This window comes from Eleutherodactylus coqui, chromosome 12 (genome assembly GCF_035609145.1).
Source record: "Eleutherodactylus coqui strain aEleCoq1 chromosome 12, aEleCoq1.hap1, whole genome shotgun sequence".
NCBI classification, from domain to species: domain Eukaryota; kingdom Metazoa; phylum Chordata; class Amphibia; order Anura; family Eleutherodactylidae; genus Eleutherodactylus; species Eleutherodactylus coqui.
The window spans coordinates 99306368-99326761 of NC_089848.1; the positions used below are offsets into that span (position 1 = coordinate 99306368).

General features: G+C 48.4%; 1 protein-coding gene across 1 annotated transcript; it reads left to right on the top strand.

Annotated features, from left to right (window-relative positions):
- Nucleotides 1–447: 447 nt before the first annotated feature.
- Nucleotides 448–18046, top strand: INSIG1 (insulin induced gene 1). The gene is made up of 6 exons (XM_066585596.1): nucleotides 448–599; nucleotides 2091–2442; nucleotides 12326–12450; nucleotides 13310–13476; nucleotides 14322–14421; nucleotides 16010–18046. The coding sequence occupies exons 2-6, from the start codon at nucleotides 2109–2111 to the stop codon at nucleotides 16037–16039; spliced, it is 756 nt and encodes a 251-aa protein (XP_066441693.1). The 5' UTR covers nucleotides 448–599; nucleotides 2091–2108; the 3' UTR covers nucleotides 16040–18046.
- The last annotated feature ends 2348 nt before the right edge of the window (nucleotides 18047–20394 follow it).

The following is a 20394-nucleotide window of genomic DNA, read 5'->3' on the forward strand; positions in this document are numbered from 1 at the left end:
GGGTCAGACATTGCACAAATAGCTGCAGCCTCTCCACAACACCTACAGGGAGAAATACATGCAGAAATGCAGAGGACTGAGGTAAACCGTGTCTCCCACAGCACAAGGCTGAAGGGAGGGTCATCTCTACCGCCGCCTGAGGCTATGCTCGGTGTGGCGGCCGGCGGGTCAGCGCCCTGACTGGACATGGCGGGAACAGTCACGTCCGCCCAGGATGCACCGCGCGCTCCCGCCGCCTGGCGCGTCCTCGCGGCAGCTTGTTTAGCTTTCTGCCTCGCGCCGGGAAGGTGTGTAAATGTGGTGTGTGCTGACGTCATATGGGCCGCCCGACGCTGATTGGCTGCCGGCGCCTCACCAGACACGCATGTTGTTTTGGGTGAGGATGGCTGCAGCCTCTTCCCGCCTCCCCTGACTGCCTGTGGGAGGAGGGAGCGGAGGACGGCGGCGCTACCTGCAGGGGCGGGGACAGCTGCACCGACACTCGGCCTCCAGTATAAAGCACAGGCGGAGGGAGAAGACCCAGGAAAGGGTGAAAGTTTATCCCAGCGTCTGGTGGAGACCGGCTGCTGCCTGACAACCGGAGTGTAGCCTGCTATCAGGTGAGGCTGCAGGGCAGTAATGGTGGGCACTGACCCTGGTGACAGCAGTGGTGCTGGTGAGTTGGGGTACTAGCTGTGGTGGGCACCGACCTGTGTAGGTATGATGGTGCCAGCTGTGGAGGTCACTGATCTGTATAATGATGATGGTGCCAGCTATGGAGGGCACTGACTTGTTTAATAGTGATGCCAGTTCAGGCACTGACCATAGTAAAGGTGATTGGGAAAGTCTGGTACCACTAGTGGTGGGCACTGACCCTGGTAATAGCAGGGATGCTGGCACATCAGGATACCAGCTGTGGTGGGCACTGACCTATTTAGTGGTGATGATGCCAGTAGTGTAGGGTACAAGTCCAAGTAGTTGTGGCAAGTAATGATGCCAATTTAGACTGGCACTGGTAGTGTTGGTCATTGGCCCTAGTAGTAGTGGTGGGCACTGGCCATAACAATGGTGCTGGCAAGTTGTGGTACCAGCTGTGGCAGGCACTGACCCCTGTGGTGGTGGTACCAGCTGTGGCAGGCACTGACCCCTGTGGTGGTGGTACCAGCTGTGGCAGGCACTGACCCCTGTGGTGGTGGTACCAGCTGTGGCAGGCACTGACCCCTGTGGTGGTGGTACCAGCTGTGGCAGGCACTGACCCCAACAAAGATGATGGCAAGTTTTAATACCATTAGTGGTGGTATCAAGTAATGATGCCAATATGTGGAGGGCACTGGCCTTCCTAGTAGTAGTGCCAGGTAATGATGCCAGTAGTTGTTGACTGTCACTAATAGTGATTTCTGGCAAGCTGTAATGGGCACTGACCCTTGTGGTGATGTTGGCAATTGATGATACTAGCTGTAATGGGAAGAGACCCTAGTTTTATACCAGTAGTGGTGGGCACTGACTCGTAGTGGTGGTGGCAAACAATGCTGCTGGTGGAAGTTAGCACACTTAAGAACCATATTAGCCAGTGATTGTGGGCACCAGTGCGGTGGCACAGGACACGTACGCACTTTTAGTGGCTTAGCCGTTAAATAGAACTTTGCTGGCTTTAACTGGGCAAAGTGTCTGCCAAATTCTGATGGGCACCATATGGTAGCGACACAATGGGTCTGTCCTACGTGGCATAAAGTGTTAGGCCATTTTTGCCTGTTCTAATGACTGTCACAATATGGGAAAACTGTTATTGATGCTGGATGTGAGTGAAAGGGCGTCAGATGGCATTGCTGGTGGCATCCTGTGATGGCCTCATGGAGTGGCGGGTACGGATCCGGATGTGTCTTTTTGTTAATGGTCCTCAGGCTTTTATTGACTTCTGTCGAAGTGAATGGCCTGATAGTAATGGGCATCATTGACGAGGCCATTAAGCCTCCTCCTCCTCTGTCGTGTCTAGCTCCAGCTGATGAGCTATGACGTCCTTTATGGGGCTGACGTGGTATAAGTAATGCATTGCTCATACAATAATAATCTATTTACTAATCTGTGATTATTTGTATTGCTCTTCTCTGCAGATAACTATTAGCAAACAAATGCCCAGACTCGAGGAGCCCTGCTGGAGTTGCTCTTGCGCCAGAAGTATAGACCAGGAAAGTAAAAAGTTGAGCACTTGCTTAACTCGAAGAGCCGGAGAAGCCATGTCCTCCCTCAACTCCCTCCTCAGTCTCGCCTACAGCACCTTAGCCAGCAGCCAGGGCCGCAGCCTGATCCGGAGGAGCCTTGTCCTCTTTGCTGTCGGCGCGTTTCTTGCCTTGGTGCTCAATCTTCTCCAGATACAAAGGAATGTGACGTTGTTTCCTGAAGAAGTCATCGCTACCATCTTCTCTTCAGCATGGTGGGTCCCGCCGTGTTGTGGTACGGCAGCTGGTAAGTGGCACGGCCGGTCAGTGACTAGATTGTGCTGGTTATTTGTCTGAATATAGTGGTTGGGGGACTACAAGCCCCGGTGCGACCAGTCCTGCCTTAGTGTCATTTTTGGACCATATTGTTTAGTTTGATGGTATTATGTAATGTTTTGGGGCCACGATGCCAGTTCATGGGTTCCCTACATCTAGATTCCTTCCTTCTGCTCATATAGACTGTTTGATGTATGTATACTTCATTTCCTATGTTGCTTACCACCCAGATATTGGATATAACCCGGTCCTCTGTAAGCTCAGAAGACTATGTAAGATTGTACGAGACGGTATATGGGGCTTCCAAGCTGATAGTCGATGCCACCATAAAGCTATCCTTGCACTTTGGTAGGGTGGGTGACCAACAGGCACAGTCCTTTAGTTTCTTGGTTGACCAGCTCCTACTGGAGTCCAGCAGCGTCTCTTCTCTCTACACGCTCAACCAGTTCTTTTATCTGTATGGTTGTGCAAAGTTATCCCCTATTCTGTCTCTATGATCGGTGCTGATGGCTGGGACCCCCACCGATCCCGAGCATGGGGGGTTCAGTTGGTCTGTGAGTGACTGGATTGGAAGGCACACTGTTACACCGTTCACTTCAATGAAAGTGCTGGAGAATAGACTTCAAGCACTTCAGCAAACTCTGGAGCTGTCATTGACAGGAATGGCGCAACAGCTTCTCTGCACAGCCTCTACGGTATTGCCTTGGGGGCTGACCGGATCCCTGTCCTTGGGACCATTGTGGGGGTCCCAGCAGTCAAACCTCTACCAATCAGTTAAACCCTATCTTGTGGATAACTTTATATCTTGATACAACCCCTTTAGAGGGGTTACCCAGATGGAAAAAAAGCAGTGCAGCATAATTGACTCTCCCAATTGCCTGCTGCTCACATTTTGGCAGTATCCAGTTCCCCACTGGGCACATGTGACCAATGTTGCTAGTCACCTGCTGAAGCGAGCTGCTGATTGGCTGCATCGGTCACATGTTGCTGTTGTCAGTGACGCCATTGCTGAAGCTAAAAGTAGAGCTGAATGGAGGCCTGGGAACCATTGGAACAGGAGTTGTGGGGGAACAAGTGAGTGTGCTCCCTTTTTGTCTTTCCACCATGCTGAGCAGCTTTCAAAAACATTTTTTTCCCCATGACATCATGACAGCATACGCTGGAGGTTGCTCACCTGCTGACCTGAAGGGACAGGAAGAGGCAGAATATAAAAAGCACCTCCCCTCCACCAACACCAGTGTTTTTCCTGTCCCTTCAGGACAGCAGCGGCAGAACTCCAGCAACGCTGTCCCATGCCGGAGGAGGACTTACCGGCGAAGCGGCGGCGTGGATCTTTCGGGCAGCCCCGGCAAACCCAGTGGGAAGGACCCCATCTGGGAGCTTTCCGGGGACTGCGTGGGCCGGGGCCCAAGTACGGGTTGCCGGCACCACTGCGGCCGTCATTTCGGGCGGCGGCCGCCATCTCCGGTGGGCCGGGGTCCAAGTACGGGCTGCCGGCACCACTGCGGCCGTCATTGCGGCGGCGGCCGCCATCTCCGGGTCCAGGGCCGACAGGAGCGCTCCAGGGGCGTGGCTTCGGATACAGCGCGGTGACGTCGGACGCTCCGCAAAGGGGGCGTGGCCTGGCGCGGCCGGCGCCAAATTCAAAAATCCGCTGCCCCTGCATCAGCTGGTGGTGTTTCTCCACGCTAAGGAACGATCCTAAGCACAGGAAGCGTTCCTGCAAGGCGCAAGATGTCGACCAGAGAGGACCCAGAGACCCTCCTAACTGTAAGTGGTCCAGTGGACCAACCTACACCTGCACTACATACACTTCCCCACTAACAGAGTTTCCCTTGTCTTACAGGACAGGGATACTCAAAAACCAAGGGAGGCTAGACGCAGGAGTAAAAAATGTCCAGTATGTCTAACCAAACTTGACGACTCCTGCACCAAAACGCTATGCGCTACCTGCTCCGCGAAAATTATGCAGGAGGAAAAAACTTCCCTTATGGCCGAAATTCGGTCAGTCGTCCGAGAAGAAGTGCAGTCCTCCCTCTCGGACCTCCAACCTGGGCCTTCCGGGGTTACACGCAGGTCGGTTCCGGCGGTGTCTGAGTCTGACTCCGACATAGCGGAAAATGTGGATTTTGACGGGGAAGTGACGCAGGAGGACAAGAAATATCTTTTCTCTACCGCGGACATGGATCAACTGCTGAAAGCAGTACGCAGGACCATGCAGGTGGAGGAAGACGTGCAGCAACCCCGCACAGTCCAGGAGGATATGTTCGCGGGGTTACTCCCGCAACAAAAATCTTCATTCCCCGTAAACGCCACACTCAAGCAGCTGATCCTAAATGAGTGGGAGAGCGTGGATCAGGCTCCGCTAATCCCCAGGGAATTTAAAGAACGCCTGTTATTTCCGGGAGATGAAGTGTCCTTTTTGGACGAGATACCTAAAGTCGATACTGCAATTGCCATGGTATCCAGAAAGTCCGGGTTGCCCTTTGAGGATACATCCCACTTAAAGGACCCGTTGGACCATAAGGTGGACACATCCATGCGTAAAGCCTGGTCCACCTCCGGTCTCATCATGAAAGCGAACATCGCGGCCACTTCCGTGGCTCGTTCCATGGCAATCTGGTTGGACCAATTCGCAGCCCTAGTCGACCAAAAAGCCCCTAGGGAGGAGTTCGCAAGCGGCATCCCTCTGCTGCGAATGGCAACAGGGTTCCTGGCAGATGCTTCGATGGAAACAGTCCGCCTCGGAGCCCGCATGGCAGCCCTATCGAACACCGCCAGAAGGGCAGTGTGGGTGAAAGAGTGGTCAGGGGACGCTGCGTCCAAAAATAGGCTATGTACCCTACCGTTCCGGGGCGGGCGTATATTCGGACCAGACCTGGATCGTCTGCTGGAGAAAGCAGCTGACAAGAGTCACGGACTGCCTGCCACCAGACCACCCAAGAGACCCTTCACCCCTCATCCCTCGTCTACGTACGCCGGGAAGGGAAAGACCGGAAGATGGTCTTATCCAAAGGGCGGAAGGGGTAAGACTTTAACTTTTGTCCCTCAGCCCATACTTTCGGGCCCGGTAGGGGGTAGACTGGCTCGCTATTCCAATAGCTGGCGTAGTATTACAACTAATGAGTGGGTACTGCACCTAGTGGCGGAGGGGTACAGGATCGAGCTACTATCCCGCCCCCCGGACAGGTTTATGATAACCCCAACCCAGTCTCCAGGCCTAGAACAGGCTCTGTTGGAGGGCATACGGAACCTACAGGGTCTCGGCGCAATTATCCCAGTCCCTAAGAAGGAACAGGGAAAAGGCTTCTATTCCCCCCTCTTTCTGGTTCCCAAACCAGACGGCTCCCACCGCACCATTATCAATTTAAAACAACTGAATAAATTCATTGAATATAGGAGATTCAAAATGGAAACCATTAGAACTGCAACTCCTTTAATTGCCAGGGATAACGTAATGGCTACAATAGACCTTAAGGATGCCTATTTTCATATCCCTATTTACGCCAACTCACAAAAATTCCTGAGGTTTGCGCTGAGGGTGGAGGGGGAAATCCGCCACTTCCAGTTCGTCTGCCTACCATTTGGAATCTCCTCGGCTCCGCGAATTTTTTCCAAGGTCGTGATGGAAATGGTGGCCTTCTTACGAAACCAGGGTGTCATGATCATCCCCTACTTAGACGACTTCCTGTTGGTGGCAGATTCCCCATCTACTCTGAGATCACACTTGGAGTCCACATTGCAGTTATTTAAGGAGCTTGGCTGGATTGTTAACGAGTCAAAATCCAACATGGAGCCAGAAACCAGGAAGAAATTCCTGGGTGTCATTCTGGATTCCAGTCTACAAAATTCGTCCCTTCCTCCCCTAAGAAAACATCTTATCATAGAAGAATGTTCCAACCTATATAAAAAACATAGGGTAACGATAAGAGACGCAATGCGGATCCTGGGACTAATGACTTCGTGCATCGGCGTGGTCCCCTGGGCCCAATTCCACAGTCGCGGACTCCAGTCACTAATTCTCCGGAATTGGGACAAGTTGCAGGCTTCGCTTGATCAGACAATCCCTATTTCTGCGGAAGCCAGAGCTTCTCTCCGGTGGTGGGTGTCGTCGGACAACCTGTCTCAGGCATCCGATTGGAATTTGGACCCGGCCGTAATAATCACGACCGATGCCAGCGCCAAAGGGTGGGGGGCCCACTTTGAAGGCGGTTATGTACAGGGGGCCTGGGACGTTCACGAGAAAGCTAGCTCATCGAACTTTAGGGAGCTTAAAGCTGTATGGAAATCCCTGCGTAGCCTGCAAACACGATTAGTGGCGAAACATGTGAGGATCTTCTCAGACAATATGACAACAGTATCACTCATTCGCCACCAGGGTACCACCAGGAATCCTCCACTACAACGACTGGCGGGGCGGATCCTTCAATGGGCGGAAGGCACAACAAAGTCCCTATCGGCCTTTCATATAAGAGGAGCCGAGAACTCAGCCGCGGACTTTTTAAGCAGAAGGAAAGTGGACCCAGGAGAGTGGGAACTCCATCCAGAGGTGTTCAGCCTTCTTGTGGAGAAGTGGGGGGTACCAGAAGTAGACCTCTTTGCGTCAAGCGCAAACACCAAATGCCGGCTTTTCTTTTCCAGAGGCGCAGAGAAACAGGCCCTGGGCACGGACGCTCTCTCTCACCCCTGGGATTGGGACCTAGCGTATGCCTTTCCCCCTCTACCACTAATCCCGCTTCTGCTAAGGAAATTACTGCAGTCAACCCTAACAGTAATTTTTGTAGCACCATATTGGCCCAAAAGACCGTGGTTCCCCCTCCTGAGATCCCTGTCAGTGGGAGAGCCCTTCCACCTTCCAACAAGACCGGACCTACTGTCGCAGGGCCCTCTTCTTTACCCGGAAGTTCACAAGTTCAGGCTTACGGCCTGGAGCTTGAGCGGGTAAAGTTCCTAGGAAAGGGTCTTTCCCCTAAGGTTATTTCCACCATTAGCGAGAGCCTTAAACCCTCGACACACAAAATCTACTCCAAAGTCTGGAAAAAATTTTCGGAGTGGTTAGGCCAGGACATCCAGCAGCTGGATCAGCCAGACGTCCGGAAAATCTTAGATTTTCTCCAGGCGGGCCTGGATAAAGGTTTGAGTCCGAATACACTCAAAGTCCAAATTGCGGCCTTGGGGGCATTCTTCGATCTCGCGCTGGCGGAGCACAGGTGGATTAGGAGATTTCTTAGAGGGGCGAGCAGATTACATCCATTCACACGGCCCACGGCACCACCCTGGGATCTAACCATAGTCCTTCAGGCCTTATGCGACCCCCCATTTGAACCGATTACGGATCTATCCATCGCCTGGCTGACATACAAGGTAGCCCTGCTTGTGGCAGTTACGTCAGCCAGACGCGTGGGGGAAATCCAGGCCCTCTCACGAAGGGCCCCATATATGACTATCCACCCGGATAAAATAGTTTTTTCTTTAGACCCATCCTTCCAGCCTAAAGTATTGTCAGATTTCCACAGGGGCCAACCAATAGTTATTCCAGCCTTTTGCCAAAATTTCAAAAATGCAAAAGAACAAAAGCTCCATAATATAGACGTCAAAAGAGCGGTACTAGCGTACCTCGAGGCAACAGAAAGTTTCAGGAAGTCTGACAAACTTTTCGTTCAATTTCAGGGGCAGGCCAAAGGAAAGGCCGCTTCTAAAGATGCGATCGCCAGGTGGCTCAGGAGAGCCATCCAGGAGGCTTACAAGGCCAAGGGCATCCCCCCTCCAGAAGGATTGAAGGCCCACTCAACGAGAGCGGTGGCATCCTCTTGGGCGGAGAGAGCGCACGCATCGATTGAGCAAATCTGTAACGCAGCCACATGGACTTCAGGCCATACTTTCATTAAACATTATAGGCTGGACTTTAAGTATAGCCAGGACGCATCCTTCGGTAGGAAGGTGCTCCAAGCCGTAATCCCTCCCTAAAAAGCCCATGCCACTTATTTGGTATTCCTCCAGCGTATGCTGTCATGATGTCATGGGGAAAAGGGGAATTTTTTCTTACCGATAATTCCCTTTCTGGAAGACATCATGACAGCATACGGGCTTTTTTCCCCCCCTTACCAACATGGTTACCCTAGTTTGTTCAACACATGAGGTAATGTGTATGCTTTAACTTTGTTTTCTGAGGTGTGTGATGTCAATAAAAACACACCTTCTGGTTAAGTAACTGGTCACTGTGGTCATTTGGAACGCACTGGTGTTGGTGGAGGGGAGGTGCTTTTTATATTCTGCCTCTTCCTGTCCCTTCAGGTCAGCAGGTGAGCAACCTCCAGCGTATGCTGTCATGATGTCTTCCAGAAAGGGAATTATCGGTAAGAAAAAATTCCCCTTTTTTTTTTTGCCTGGATAACTTCTTTTAAGGGGAGCCTGTCACACCAGCACAAGAGCCTCTGACGTGGATCCGGCATAATATCCAGCAAACCGGCGCAGTAGGCTGTTCTATTTCATCCTGGATAATGCAGCGTAGCGCGCTGGAGGCCGGACGGACCACATTATAGTTTGCAGGGGCAAGTAACACTTCTGACACCTCTGGTATTTTCACTGTTTAGGATGGAGCAGAAAAGGGGTTAATGAAAGTAGCAATATGAAGGGTGCCTCTGCCTGCGGCCAGGGAACGCACTTGGGTCCCTCTCTGATACATCCATAGGCAAATCTCCACTCTATTACCTATGAAGGGGGAGACCAATCTGTCTTCAGTTACCCCCTTTCTGCATGTTTGTAGCATTAAAGGGGTTTCGCCTGTTTATACGATCGCCCCGTCTGAGGATAGGCCATCAGTCCTATGTAGTGTCATCGGCTATGTACCTTTATAGTTCTGTCGCTGGTGATCTGGCGCGTTGCTACCTTCTCCATGCATCGCCCTGGCTGCTCGTTACATTGTGTCCCTCTAGAGTCTTTCTGTTACAATTATGTAACATGCCAGAAAATGAACGTCTTGTTCTTTTTGTGCAAATAGTGTCAGAAATCCTATCTGCGGGTTAGAGCAGCGTCTTCCTCCACTGCCCAGGAAATGTTGTAAGCTGCTCGGCCTGCTATTGGCTGCCTCCTAAACTGGTGAGCTGCCGGCCTCGGCCCTCATTGGCGCCGACAGCTAACATGCCACTGTGAAAATAAGGAAGTGATCACCAGCCCGTCATAAATCATCCCAGATGGCCGAGGCAATAAACGGAGAGTTTTATGCTGCTGCAGCCAAATGTGCAACTTCTATCCCTTTACTGAACATTTCAGTGCAGTCCTCTATAGGAAAACGAATAGCATGAGGGCTCTGGATTATGTACACTGCAAGGGCAACGTCACATGCAGTGACAAGACAAATCTAGAATTTGCTGCAGCTAGATACAATGACTGGGCACAAGAGCTTACAATCTAGATTTTAAAAAGTGAGAAATCTATAATCAAACTACTCAAATTTATTTTTTTCTTTAAAGAAATGCTTTGTTCAGACGGCGGTCATGCTGGATGATGCTACCGCCAACGTAGCGTTCACCATGGCGCCTCCAGACTCTTTCGCGTTTGTCATATGCTTGGTGCGAACATGCTCTCATCTGAGCACAATGACTGACCTGAGAATTCTGGTTTTCTCTAGTGAATGCCAATCGTGCTGACTGAGCACAGGTCTCGCTACAGGACATCAGGCCTTCATGCCACCCTCATGGAATCTTGCAGTTTGGTCAAAAACCTGCAGACCAGTAGTCACTGGAAATCCTTTTGTAGACCTCTACAGTGCTGATGCCCTTCTACGGCCCTGTCCAGCTTTCCCCATATAATGGCCCATGTCCTGGCATCTGCACCATGCTCTTGAAACTTGACACAGCAAACCTTGTGGCGGCAAGTATGGCTGTGCCATCACGGAGGAGCAGGACTATCTGTACAAGCTGATTGGGCTGCAGTTAGTGCCTCATGTACCAGTAGGTGGCAAGGATGCCAGCAAAACCCAGAACTGGAGAGGAATCTGTTAGAAAGGAATTGTCTCCAGTCCTTTCTGGGGTGTAGTGGTGGTCTTCTTCGACGTTCCTGATGTCACTTTCATTTGCACAGCAGCCGGTGACTTGGATTCCCGATCACTTCTGCTTCCTAACTGGACAGATTGATATTCCTGCAGTGTTTGGCTGCTATTACACGAGCGCATACAGCAGCCACTAACGCTTGTGATTTCTTAACAATTGCCAGGCTGAACCTGCAAGTGTAGGTGCAGCTCAGCAATTGGCGCTATTACATAAGCATTACCGGCGCTCGTGTAAAAGGGACTTGGGGTAATACTGCGTTACTTGAGTATTCCCATCTCTGGAATCCTGTTTCAATGTGTTCAAAATTGCAAAACGATGCACTCGCCCATAAGATGTGCGTTTCCAAAATGCTCCGTTCACCAGATATTGCATATATTGATTCCTCTGCCCTCTGGTTGTTTACTGCTTGCTGCCGGGGAAACTGACCACCTACTCCATGAAAAAGAAACGGCAGTAGCTGCTGGTAGTTGGGCCAAAAGCTTGTGCCCATGCCCTCCTGAGATCCTGACTATCAGATTAGATGAAAATGGTAACCAGCATTAAACAACAAGAGGACGGGGGAATCAACAGCTGCGATACCTGGAGAACGGAGCATTTTGGAAATAAACATCTTATGGGTGAATGCATTGTTTTGCATTTTTGAAAACCTTGACATGGGATTCCCAAGATGGCTATACCCCTTAAGTGTTCCAAGGATTTTTTATTGGTGACATCAACCCAATATAGAATGCATACTAAAGAACTCCATGGACATGGGAAACCCTATAGCATAACGGCTCCTGTTAGCGCCATGAAGTACTACATGTATATTCTTGCTGTTCCAAATCAAGATTTAAAATCCGAGCTGCTGGAGGAATGGCAGGTCACACAGCAGGGGTGTAATCCACTGACCTCCTTCATTCAGATAGCAGCCATGAGGATTTATAGTTTTCAAACTAAGAACAAACTTGTGACACCTTTACTCATTAATATGCAATCCTTACAATCCTATTATTAGTATTGGTCATTCAACCAGTAGTGCCATCAATCTCTTGGGTAGGAATTCCTTCCTCCCAGGTCACACCCGGCCTAATATCCATTAGTTAACATGATGAAAGGGAAGCTTAATTAAACTACCTCAAATCTCAAATCACAGATTTTAGATTATTTGCAATTAAATACATATCTATCTCGGTAGAATGTGTGTGTGTGTGTGTTCGTTCTCACTCTCTCTTTGTGAGAAGTTCAGTCCACTCGCTCACCATTTACCTCCTACTTGGGGGTCAGCTGCCATTCACACTTAAACAGAAGAGGGTTGAGGCCCATTTACACACAATTATTGCTCAAGATTCATTCAAACAATGTATTTTGAGCGATAATTGTTGTGTGTAGATGCTACCATCGTTAGCCCTTCCCCTCTAGATAGGTCATCAGTAGTTAATCACTGGGGATCCCTGTCCATCAGCTGATCATCCAGCCTGCTGTCGGTGCAGCAGGGCTGGCCATTGTTATCGGTGGTCAGGGCAGGCAGTGGAAGTGCTGCCTTCATTCCCATCAAAACAAATCCTGTTCCAATCCCAACCATAAGTGGACTAGAAAGAGTAATAGAAGCCTTCCTGCCTTGACCACTAATGCCGACACCTGACCCTGCCGCTCTAACAGCAGGCCGGATGGTCAGCCTACCTTGAGCCTTTTTCTGACCAGTCAGTAATGCCAGGACGGGTCATGTGACAAGCTACTTGCTCCTTTATACCTTTCTGACCTGCATCGCTAAGTGATCTTTGAGTTACCGTAAACTAATCTACATGTGCTCTTTTCTTCCAGCTGTCGTTGGCCTTCTTTATCCTTGCATTGACAGCCACCTTGGAGAACCCCACAAGTTCAAGAGAGAATGGGCCAGCGTTATGCGATGTATAGCCGTTTTTGTGGGCATCAACCACGCCAGTGCTGTATCCTTCCATCGAAGTGTAACTTTTAGTTGGTGAACTATATCTTGACTTGTGTATTAAGAGAACATCTTGCAGCAACTGATCAGCTTTGGGTTCAATTTTTTTTTTTTAACATCTATAGATTAAATGGGTAGTACCGGAATATCCCTTATCCACAGAATCGCTGAGACTCCTGCTGATATGGAGAGCAGGGGTCCCATGTACCCCCTCAGCCTGTCGCTGCAGGGTTCACTTCTCACCCCACAGGGATGTCCGAATGAAAGGAGCGCCGACTGAGTACGCATGGTCGGCGCACCATTCATTTCAATGTGGCTGATGGAAATACCTGAGCGCTTGCTGCTCAGCTGTCTCTGCTGTTCCATTGAAAGTAAATGGAGTGTCGGTGCACCTGTGCATCCTGCACTTCCCTCGGTGCAGTAAGCCGACAGTGAGAACTGGGGACATGGGACCCTTTTAGGGATCGGTGGGGATCTCTGTGGTGAGACCCTTACTGATCAGGATGGGAGACACCATGTGATATGCTATGTGAAGTATATTGCCCTCTACGGTAATTTGTGTGTAACATATTATAAAGTCTCATGCAGATGGTCATACTAGGGCTCCCTTCCCTTTTTTTTTTTTTTTCTTACACTTCTATAGGTGCCCTATAGTTCAATGTGCCTACCGGCTCATATAGTATAGCTGATTACTGGCCATTTATAGCCTTCATCAGATTGCATATATAAGAACAGCTTTTTACATATGTCACCAAACAGAGCATTGTAGAGAGTCCCTGACCATAAATAACCAATTTCTGCTATTATCACCTAAACATGATAGCCAACTGTACATTGTGCTTTACTTAACTCAACCTCATCAGAAACTGGATTTTGCTAATAATGTTCAGCTGTCATTGACGCTCGCAGCCTTGTCACTGGGTCTTTGGTGGACCTTTGACCGTTCCCGGAGCGGCCTGGGGCTTGGAATTACAATTGCCTTTCTTGCAACGCTCATAACGCAGTTCCTCGTCTACAACGGAGTGTACCAGTAAGTTGCAGTTTGGATTTTTGCATTTTGTTGTATATTACAAATTTAAAGGGCCACTCTAGCGAAAACACCCTCTTCCATCCCTGCTCCCCTCACCTGATTGACACACTCTGGACATGTCCTGCGGGCAGAAAAGTATGCTGATGTGCATACAAAAAGCATTGTTCATAGCGTTAAACTATTCTACAGAGGACACAAGGCAGTTGCAAGAGGATCTGGATAAGTTGAGGATTTGGGCAAGGAAGCGGCAAATGGGATTTGACACTGATAAATGTTAAGCTATCCACATGGGCAGAGGAAATCCATGTCACCATTACACACTAAATGGGAAACCACTGGGCAAAACTGACATGGAAAAGGACTTGGATTCTTGTTACTTGTAAGCTTAACTGGAGCAACCAGTGTCAGGCAGCTGCTGCCAAGGCAGACAGGATCAGGGGGTGCATCAAAAGAGGTCTTGGGGCACATGATGAGAACCTTGATCTTCCTCTTTACAAGTCACTGGTCAAACCACACATGGAATATTGTGAACAGCTTTGGGCCCCGGTACTTAAGAAGGACATATCCAAGCTTGAGCTGGTTCAAAGGTGGACAACTAAAGTAATGAGTGGAATGGGTGGACTACAATACCCAGAGGTTAGCAAAAAATTGGGATTATTTAGTTTGCAGGGGGAAAAGACAGCGGAGGAGCAACCCCCCCGCCCCCTGCTGAACAAGCATTTACATGGTGGGATCAGGGGAACATTTGTGCTCAATCAGGCATTATAAGACATGTACTTGCTTGAAGTGAATCGGTTTTAGTTTTCGCTAATCTCCTCACTACTTCTTTCTTCTCCCCTTTTTAGGTACACTTCCCCAGACTTCCTATATATTCGCTCCTGGCTGCCTTGCATATTCTTTTCTGGTGGAGTGACTGTTGGAAATATAGGGAGGCAGCTAGCGATGGTAAGTTATTCTACATATTTAACAAAAGAAAAAATTGAAGTAGGGCTGAGCAATTAATTTTTAACTTTGATTCACCATCTTGACACCTCAATATTCAGATTTCTCCATGAATCGCAAGGGGTCCTTAGAGATTTTCCTTCAGGTCTAACTGCTTCTAAGCCACTCCAGATTCTATCGTCATCAGGCCAGTGTACTCGTGCATGGAGCAGACAGCTCTTTCCACTGCAGTGGTCAGGTTTGGTATTGCAGGCCAAATTTCCATTCATTTCAATGTAACTCCACACTCGGCTACTGCTGAGGGGACCGCTTTCTGTTTACTGCAGAAATTGGCTAAGTGAACAGCTCATCAGCCAGGGGTCTGGGCTGTAGACCCCTGCCAAACTGCTTATCCTCACGATAGGTCATCAAGAATTTACAATTGGATATTCCTTTTAAACACATGCTACAATCACAGTAAACCTTGTTTTGGGACTGTAAGTAAAGTTAGGGCTCTACACTGACTTTCCTGTAGCTCGGCCCAAAACTTTAACCCATTAGAGACAAGCTTATTTTTTTGCCTTAAAGGGGTCATGAACAGCTTCTTCCCCATGCACTAACTTAAACTATCGTAGAGTTGCTGCTCCTGCTATGACCTGTAAGTATTTTCTTGACCACCTGATCATCCTCTCCAGTAGTGACCTGCAGAATAACACATGCAAATATAACTAGCCGTAGACCAACAGCTATCTTAATATGGGATAACCTAGTCCATGTGGATGGTAATAAACCACAATATATTTATATATCTGCAGCCTATACTGGGCTTTTAAATACTTATTTCGATTAGCAATCTTTGTATAATTCGATAATAGTTGCATTTTAAAGGGATCAAATTCCTAGTTAACGCTTATGGCAAAAGCATTTTTAAATAAGATTGGATTCTGAGCCTCTTTCCCCTTTTTTTTTTTTTTGTCTATTCTGAGGAAAAGTCATCAATGCTATTTGCCCAGAATACCCCTTTAATGCCCTGCCAATGACTATGGATTGTTCTGTAACTTTGTGAAGTAAAGCACTGTGTACATTGTCTCACACTGAAGTTACATTGTCCCAGTGCACCGCAACTTCTAAGTAGTTGGCAATTGGCTTTCCTTACTGTAAGGCCGCCTGCACACGGGCGGAAATCCCGCGGCGGGATTTCCGCCGCTCAAAGCCTGCATAGGAGTGCATTACACTACGCACTCCTATGCAGACGGCCGCGGTTTGGCGGTGCGAAATCCTGTGCGGCAAACCGCGGCATGTCCTATTTTTGTGCGGGGCTCGTAGAGCCTCGCACAGAAACGTCACTCACCCGGCCGCCGGCTTCAGTCTGTGCATGCGCCGGCAGCCGGCACATGAAAGAGCCGGGGCCACCGGGCGCAGGTGAGTACGCGCTCGTCTCTGCAGGCGCTCGGGTCAGGTCTCGCAGCAAAAATTCTCGCCGCCGGATCCGACCCGCTCGTCTGTAGGCGGCCTAAATCAAATGTGCATATCTAGAAACTACCATCGTTGTGTATTTGGGTGTGCAAAAACTCCTGATTTTCACTTTTATTTATTTTTTGTCTTGTTGCAGGGGCCTACAGAAAAAACGCACACAGACTAGATGCCTCAACATGCCTACCAAGATGTGCTGCGAGGAGAATGACCCTCACTTCAGGGGAAGGTTTGCACTGTTACCAAGTAACATGCAAACTTTTCATCTACAAACGCATTAAACTGTGAAGGCTGTGACTTCTTGGTTAGTACATTACACCGTGTGCAGACTCTTGTTCTCGCTCTATGGATTATTATCGCATCAGAACTACTCCTGTTTTTCAGCGGAACTGAGATGAGAGAAGTAACCGCCCAGCAACGCATCTGTTCTTGCGTGACTGCTGCAGATTTTGCGTATCTGTCTCTACAGCGGTAGGATTTCAGATGTCTTCTGCATGGTGTAACAGGCCAGGCACCAGCCTCAAGTTACCAGTATTATGGTTTCATCGTAAGAGGACATCTGTTATGGAGTTTTTTTATTTTGTTTTTTTCATGCTGAAACGTCTGGAAAGCAAGACTGGTGCAAGGAGAAAGGACAAAAAATTAAGCTAAAGTGAATAGGAGTGTTTTATTTATCTACAATGGAAAATAAGGCTGCGGGCAAAAAAGTAGCTTAAAGGGAGGACGTAGTCTGAGGCCATCCAATGTGAGCTGAGGAGGAGTACATTGGCTCTTACGTCTTAATTATTCTATATTTGCATTGGCCAAAGAAATGAAGGAGTTTCCAATGTGCTAAGCTTGCACTTCTTGGTCATTCCCTACCCAGAAATGGTGCGTCTTTGGCCAATATCAGCTGGAAAATCTTCCAATTTGGCTGAATGTGAATGATTGCTGACCCAAGTGATTGGATCATCAGCTTTCTTGCAGTTGAAATTGGCCATAGAAGTTGGGTTAAGTAGCTGCCATTTTTCTGTCAGCCGGTCCAAGTGGGGCAGACGTGTGGTCAGATGCTAATCTTGAGGGGCCAACTTTGCCACTGTTAAAGGGTTTCTATAATATTAAAGGTCTATAGTAAAGAGAAGCCAGTAATATCAGATTAGTGGGAGTTCCGATTCCTGACATGACAGCAATTGTCGTATCCCCTTCATTAGTTAGCCACACCACTACTTAGCCCCTCAGTCTGTTGATCTGTGAGCTGCCAATAGTCATCCCACCCCAACAATCTGATATTGTCTAAAGGAAGACCCCTTAAAACTGATATTTCTGTATTAATGGCCTCCTATTCCACCAGCATTGGACATGTTACTAAAGATGGAGCAGGAGTTGTGAACGAATCGAAGAATATTTAACGTGACCCTTCTGTTTGAGAACAAAATTCTATCCCAGTATATGGTCTGCAGTTCTGTCATCCCTCTTATCGCCTGATTCCAGGTCCTGTTTTTTTGGCCATCCAAGATGTCTGACAGTCTTCAGACTAACACTACTAATGCACTGTTTGCTGTCTCATTGGCTGTAGCTGCTCTTGTGATCAGCACTGGCCAATCTGAGAGCAGTGTAGTATACAGTAGGTGGTTAGAAAATTGCTGCAGCCATCTGACTGCCGAAAATGAGGTCTGGAACTAGTGGATTAGAGGGGCAGCAGAGAAGCACTGCAAGTAATATACCTCTTGCCCCCTGTGTCCTGGGATGGAACTTTTGTCCAGGAACCAGAGGGTCACTTTAAGGGGGTTTTCCACCTTCTAGCAGCTGTTGACCTACTGGTGATCAGCTGTTGCCCTAGGCTGGTTTCTCAGTGTTGGAAATGGACCACTTCATACTGTGTGGTACTGAAGGCTGAGTCCTAGTCACATCATTAGGACTTGGCCTACAGTACCAACTCAGGTCACTAAGCAATATATGGAGCTGTCTGCTCTTAAAAAAAAAAAAAAAAACATACACCTTGTCTGCTATTGATGACTTATCCTTTAGCTAAAAGGGGAACGACCCCACTAGATACTACCGTGTTTCGCCGAAAATAGGTCTTACTATCTGGGTAGGACCAGGACCTATCGGGTTTTTGGGGGAGGCTTGAAATATAAGGCCTCCCCCGAAAATAAGGCCTCCCCCGAAAATAGGACCTATCTCGGGTGCCCCACAAGCACAAAAAAAACCTCACATGGTCCGCGGCAGCTCTGTCAGCGGCGGGAGCGGCAGCGGTGTCTGGCATCCTCCTCCGTCTCGCAGCTGCCTTCTGCTGGCAATGGGGCTTTGAATACCCCGCCTCCAGCAAAGAAAGTGCTGTGATTGGCTAATTGAGCACCAGCATCATTCACAGCCGGAACGCGATGAGCCAATCACAGCCATTCAGTGAATTACATCACTGGCTGTGATTGGCTCATCGAGCGCCGGCTGTGATTGGCTGCTCGAGTGCTCAATCAGCCAATCACAGCGCTCTTTGCTGGAGGCGGGGTATTCAAAGCCCCATCACCAGCATAAGGCATCTGTAAAATGAGTATGCCGCACCGCCGGATATCATTGGGAGACATCGGGACGCAGCGGACCAGGTAAGTAAGAGGCCCCTAAACACAACCCTTCCCTCCTCGCCCCTGAAAATAAGACACCGTGCCCTTTTGGGGGGGGGGGCGGCAAAAAATATAAGACAGTCTTATTTTTGGGGAAACACAGTAAAGTGTAATGTGTTTTTTTGTTTTTTTTAGAGATGACTTTTTTTTTGTCTCGCAGCCTTATTAATATTTGCAGTCTGTGATTGCCTTGTAAAGAGAAAAGTGCATTTGTCACTTCATTAAACACATGTTGAATCTTTAGTATTTGAGCGCAGAGTATTCATTGTTTGCATTTAATGCCACGCATTTCAATCTGATTACAGTCAAAATAAGTGCAATGTGTTCAAAAGAACTGAAGGGGAAGCTATTGCTCCACCGACACCTTTCTCAGTATGGTCGTGTTATAGCTTATCCTCACAACTTTTAAAGTCTTAGGTGCCCTTTAAAATTTCAGTTTATGCTCCAGAAAGCCTTAAAGGAAGTCTGTCCACCACATTTTCAGTGATACCCGATGGTAGTGTTAGATGGGGGGGGGGGTCTCGATGAAGATTACAATGCATAGATAAATGGGGTGTGTGTTGGTGCAATGCAGAACTCCACAAATGGGAATCTAGAGTACCCAAGTTCTCTAAAATATTCCTGAGTCTTTCATGTCTATGTTCTTATTTTTAGGTAGTCTAAACCCCTTCCCACTGTAGGACGTACAGTTACATCCTGCGGGTCGGGGTATGTATGAAGAGAGATCGCAGGGTAGCCTCTCTTTATACAGCACGGGTGCCACCTCCCCCTCAGAGATTGCAGGGAGCCGCTGTGGGTGTCAAGGCAGCCAGGGCTGTTTTATCAGACTGCTAATTGTAACAAACGTTTAAATCCCCCACCCCCCACCCCCCCTTTGCCATATCTATAGTAAAGAATCTAAATCCTAAGGCAAAAAATACATACTTGGTATTGCCATGTCCGTAAAAGTCCAATCTATCAGTTACCCCCAGAGGCTGCATCCTTAAGGGGTTAACCATTTTTCTGTTCTCCTGTTTACTATCCACTATCAGGGAGGGGGCATCTAGCAAGTCAAGCATTCTGCCAGAAGTTCACTGTCCTGACTTCTTTGCCCTTACTTCCCATGCTGCATTTCACTCTCTGGTCCAATCAGCAAGGAGGCTGTATTTGAATGGGCATCCCTCGGCTGACATTACCATTTGTTACTGGAAAAAAAGTGGTAGAAATCTTTTTTTTTTTTTTTTTGTTGAAGGGACGAGCGATATCTTTCATATCTGTCAACAAAAGAAGGTACAACGCAATCGCTCACTTTAGCGGAGCGGTAAATCGGGAGAAACTGGGATTAAGCAAACATGTAATAAGATGTTCCTGTTGACGGCACAACTGAACTCGGCGTGCAATAGCTCTCAATACTTGACTGTTGGGCGCCTTCACCGCAACCTTTCAGAAGGAACTGGAAATGTTCTTCCGTTTTCAGCCGTTTGAGGTTTATTGAAGGTTTTTGGGCCTTGAACCATAATTATATAAAACTTTAGTCTCTCAAGGAATTCTGCTCGTTTAAGCAACTTGGTCACCAAATAGTCACGTGACTTATCTCGTCAAGAAGACCTCTTTCATCATAGTGTGAATTTACTATACAAAGGGTATAATTATAGGGGAGGAAGAAAACTAATGTTGAAGTCCCAGAACCCCTCCTGGTAGGAATCTGGCTTTCCTTCAGCATCTGTGTATATACCGAATATGATAGCTCCCCTTTACATGGTAAGCCTTATATAATGTCATTGCGGATTGTATACTGTTGGGCCCTTGTGGGCCACATCACTAAAGAATTACTCTGCAATTTGCTACACTATTGTATAACTCTGCCCCTCGTACGTGGGAGCGGCTTCATTCACATGGCTGGACTATGGCTGCACGAGAGTCTTGTATGAAGTGCTGAACACTG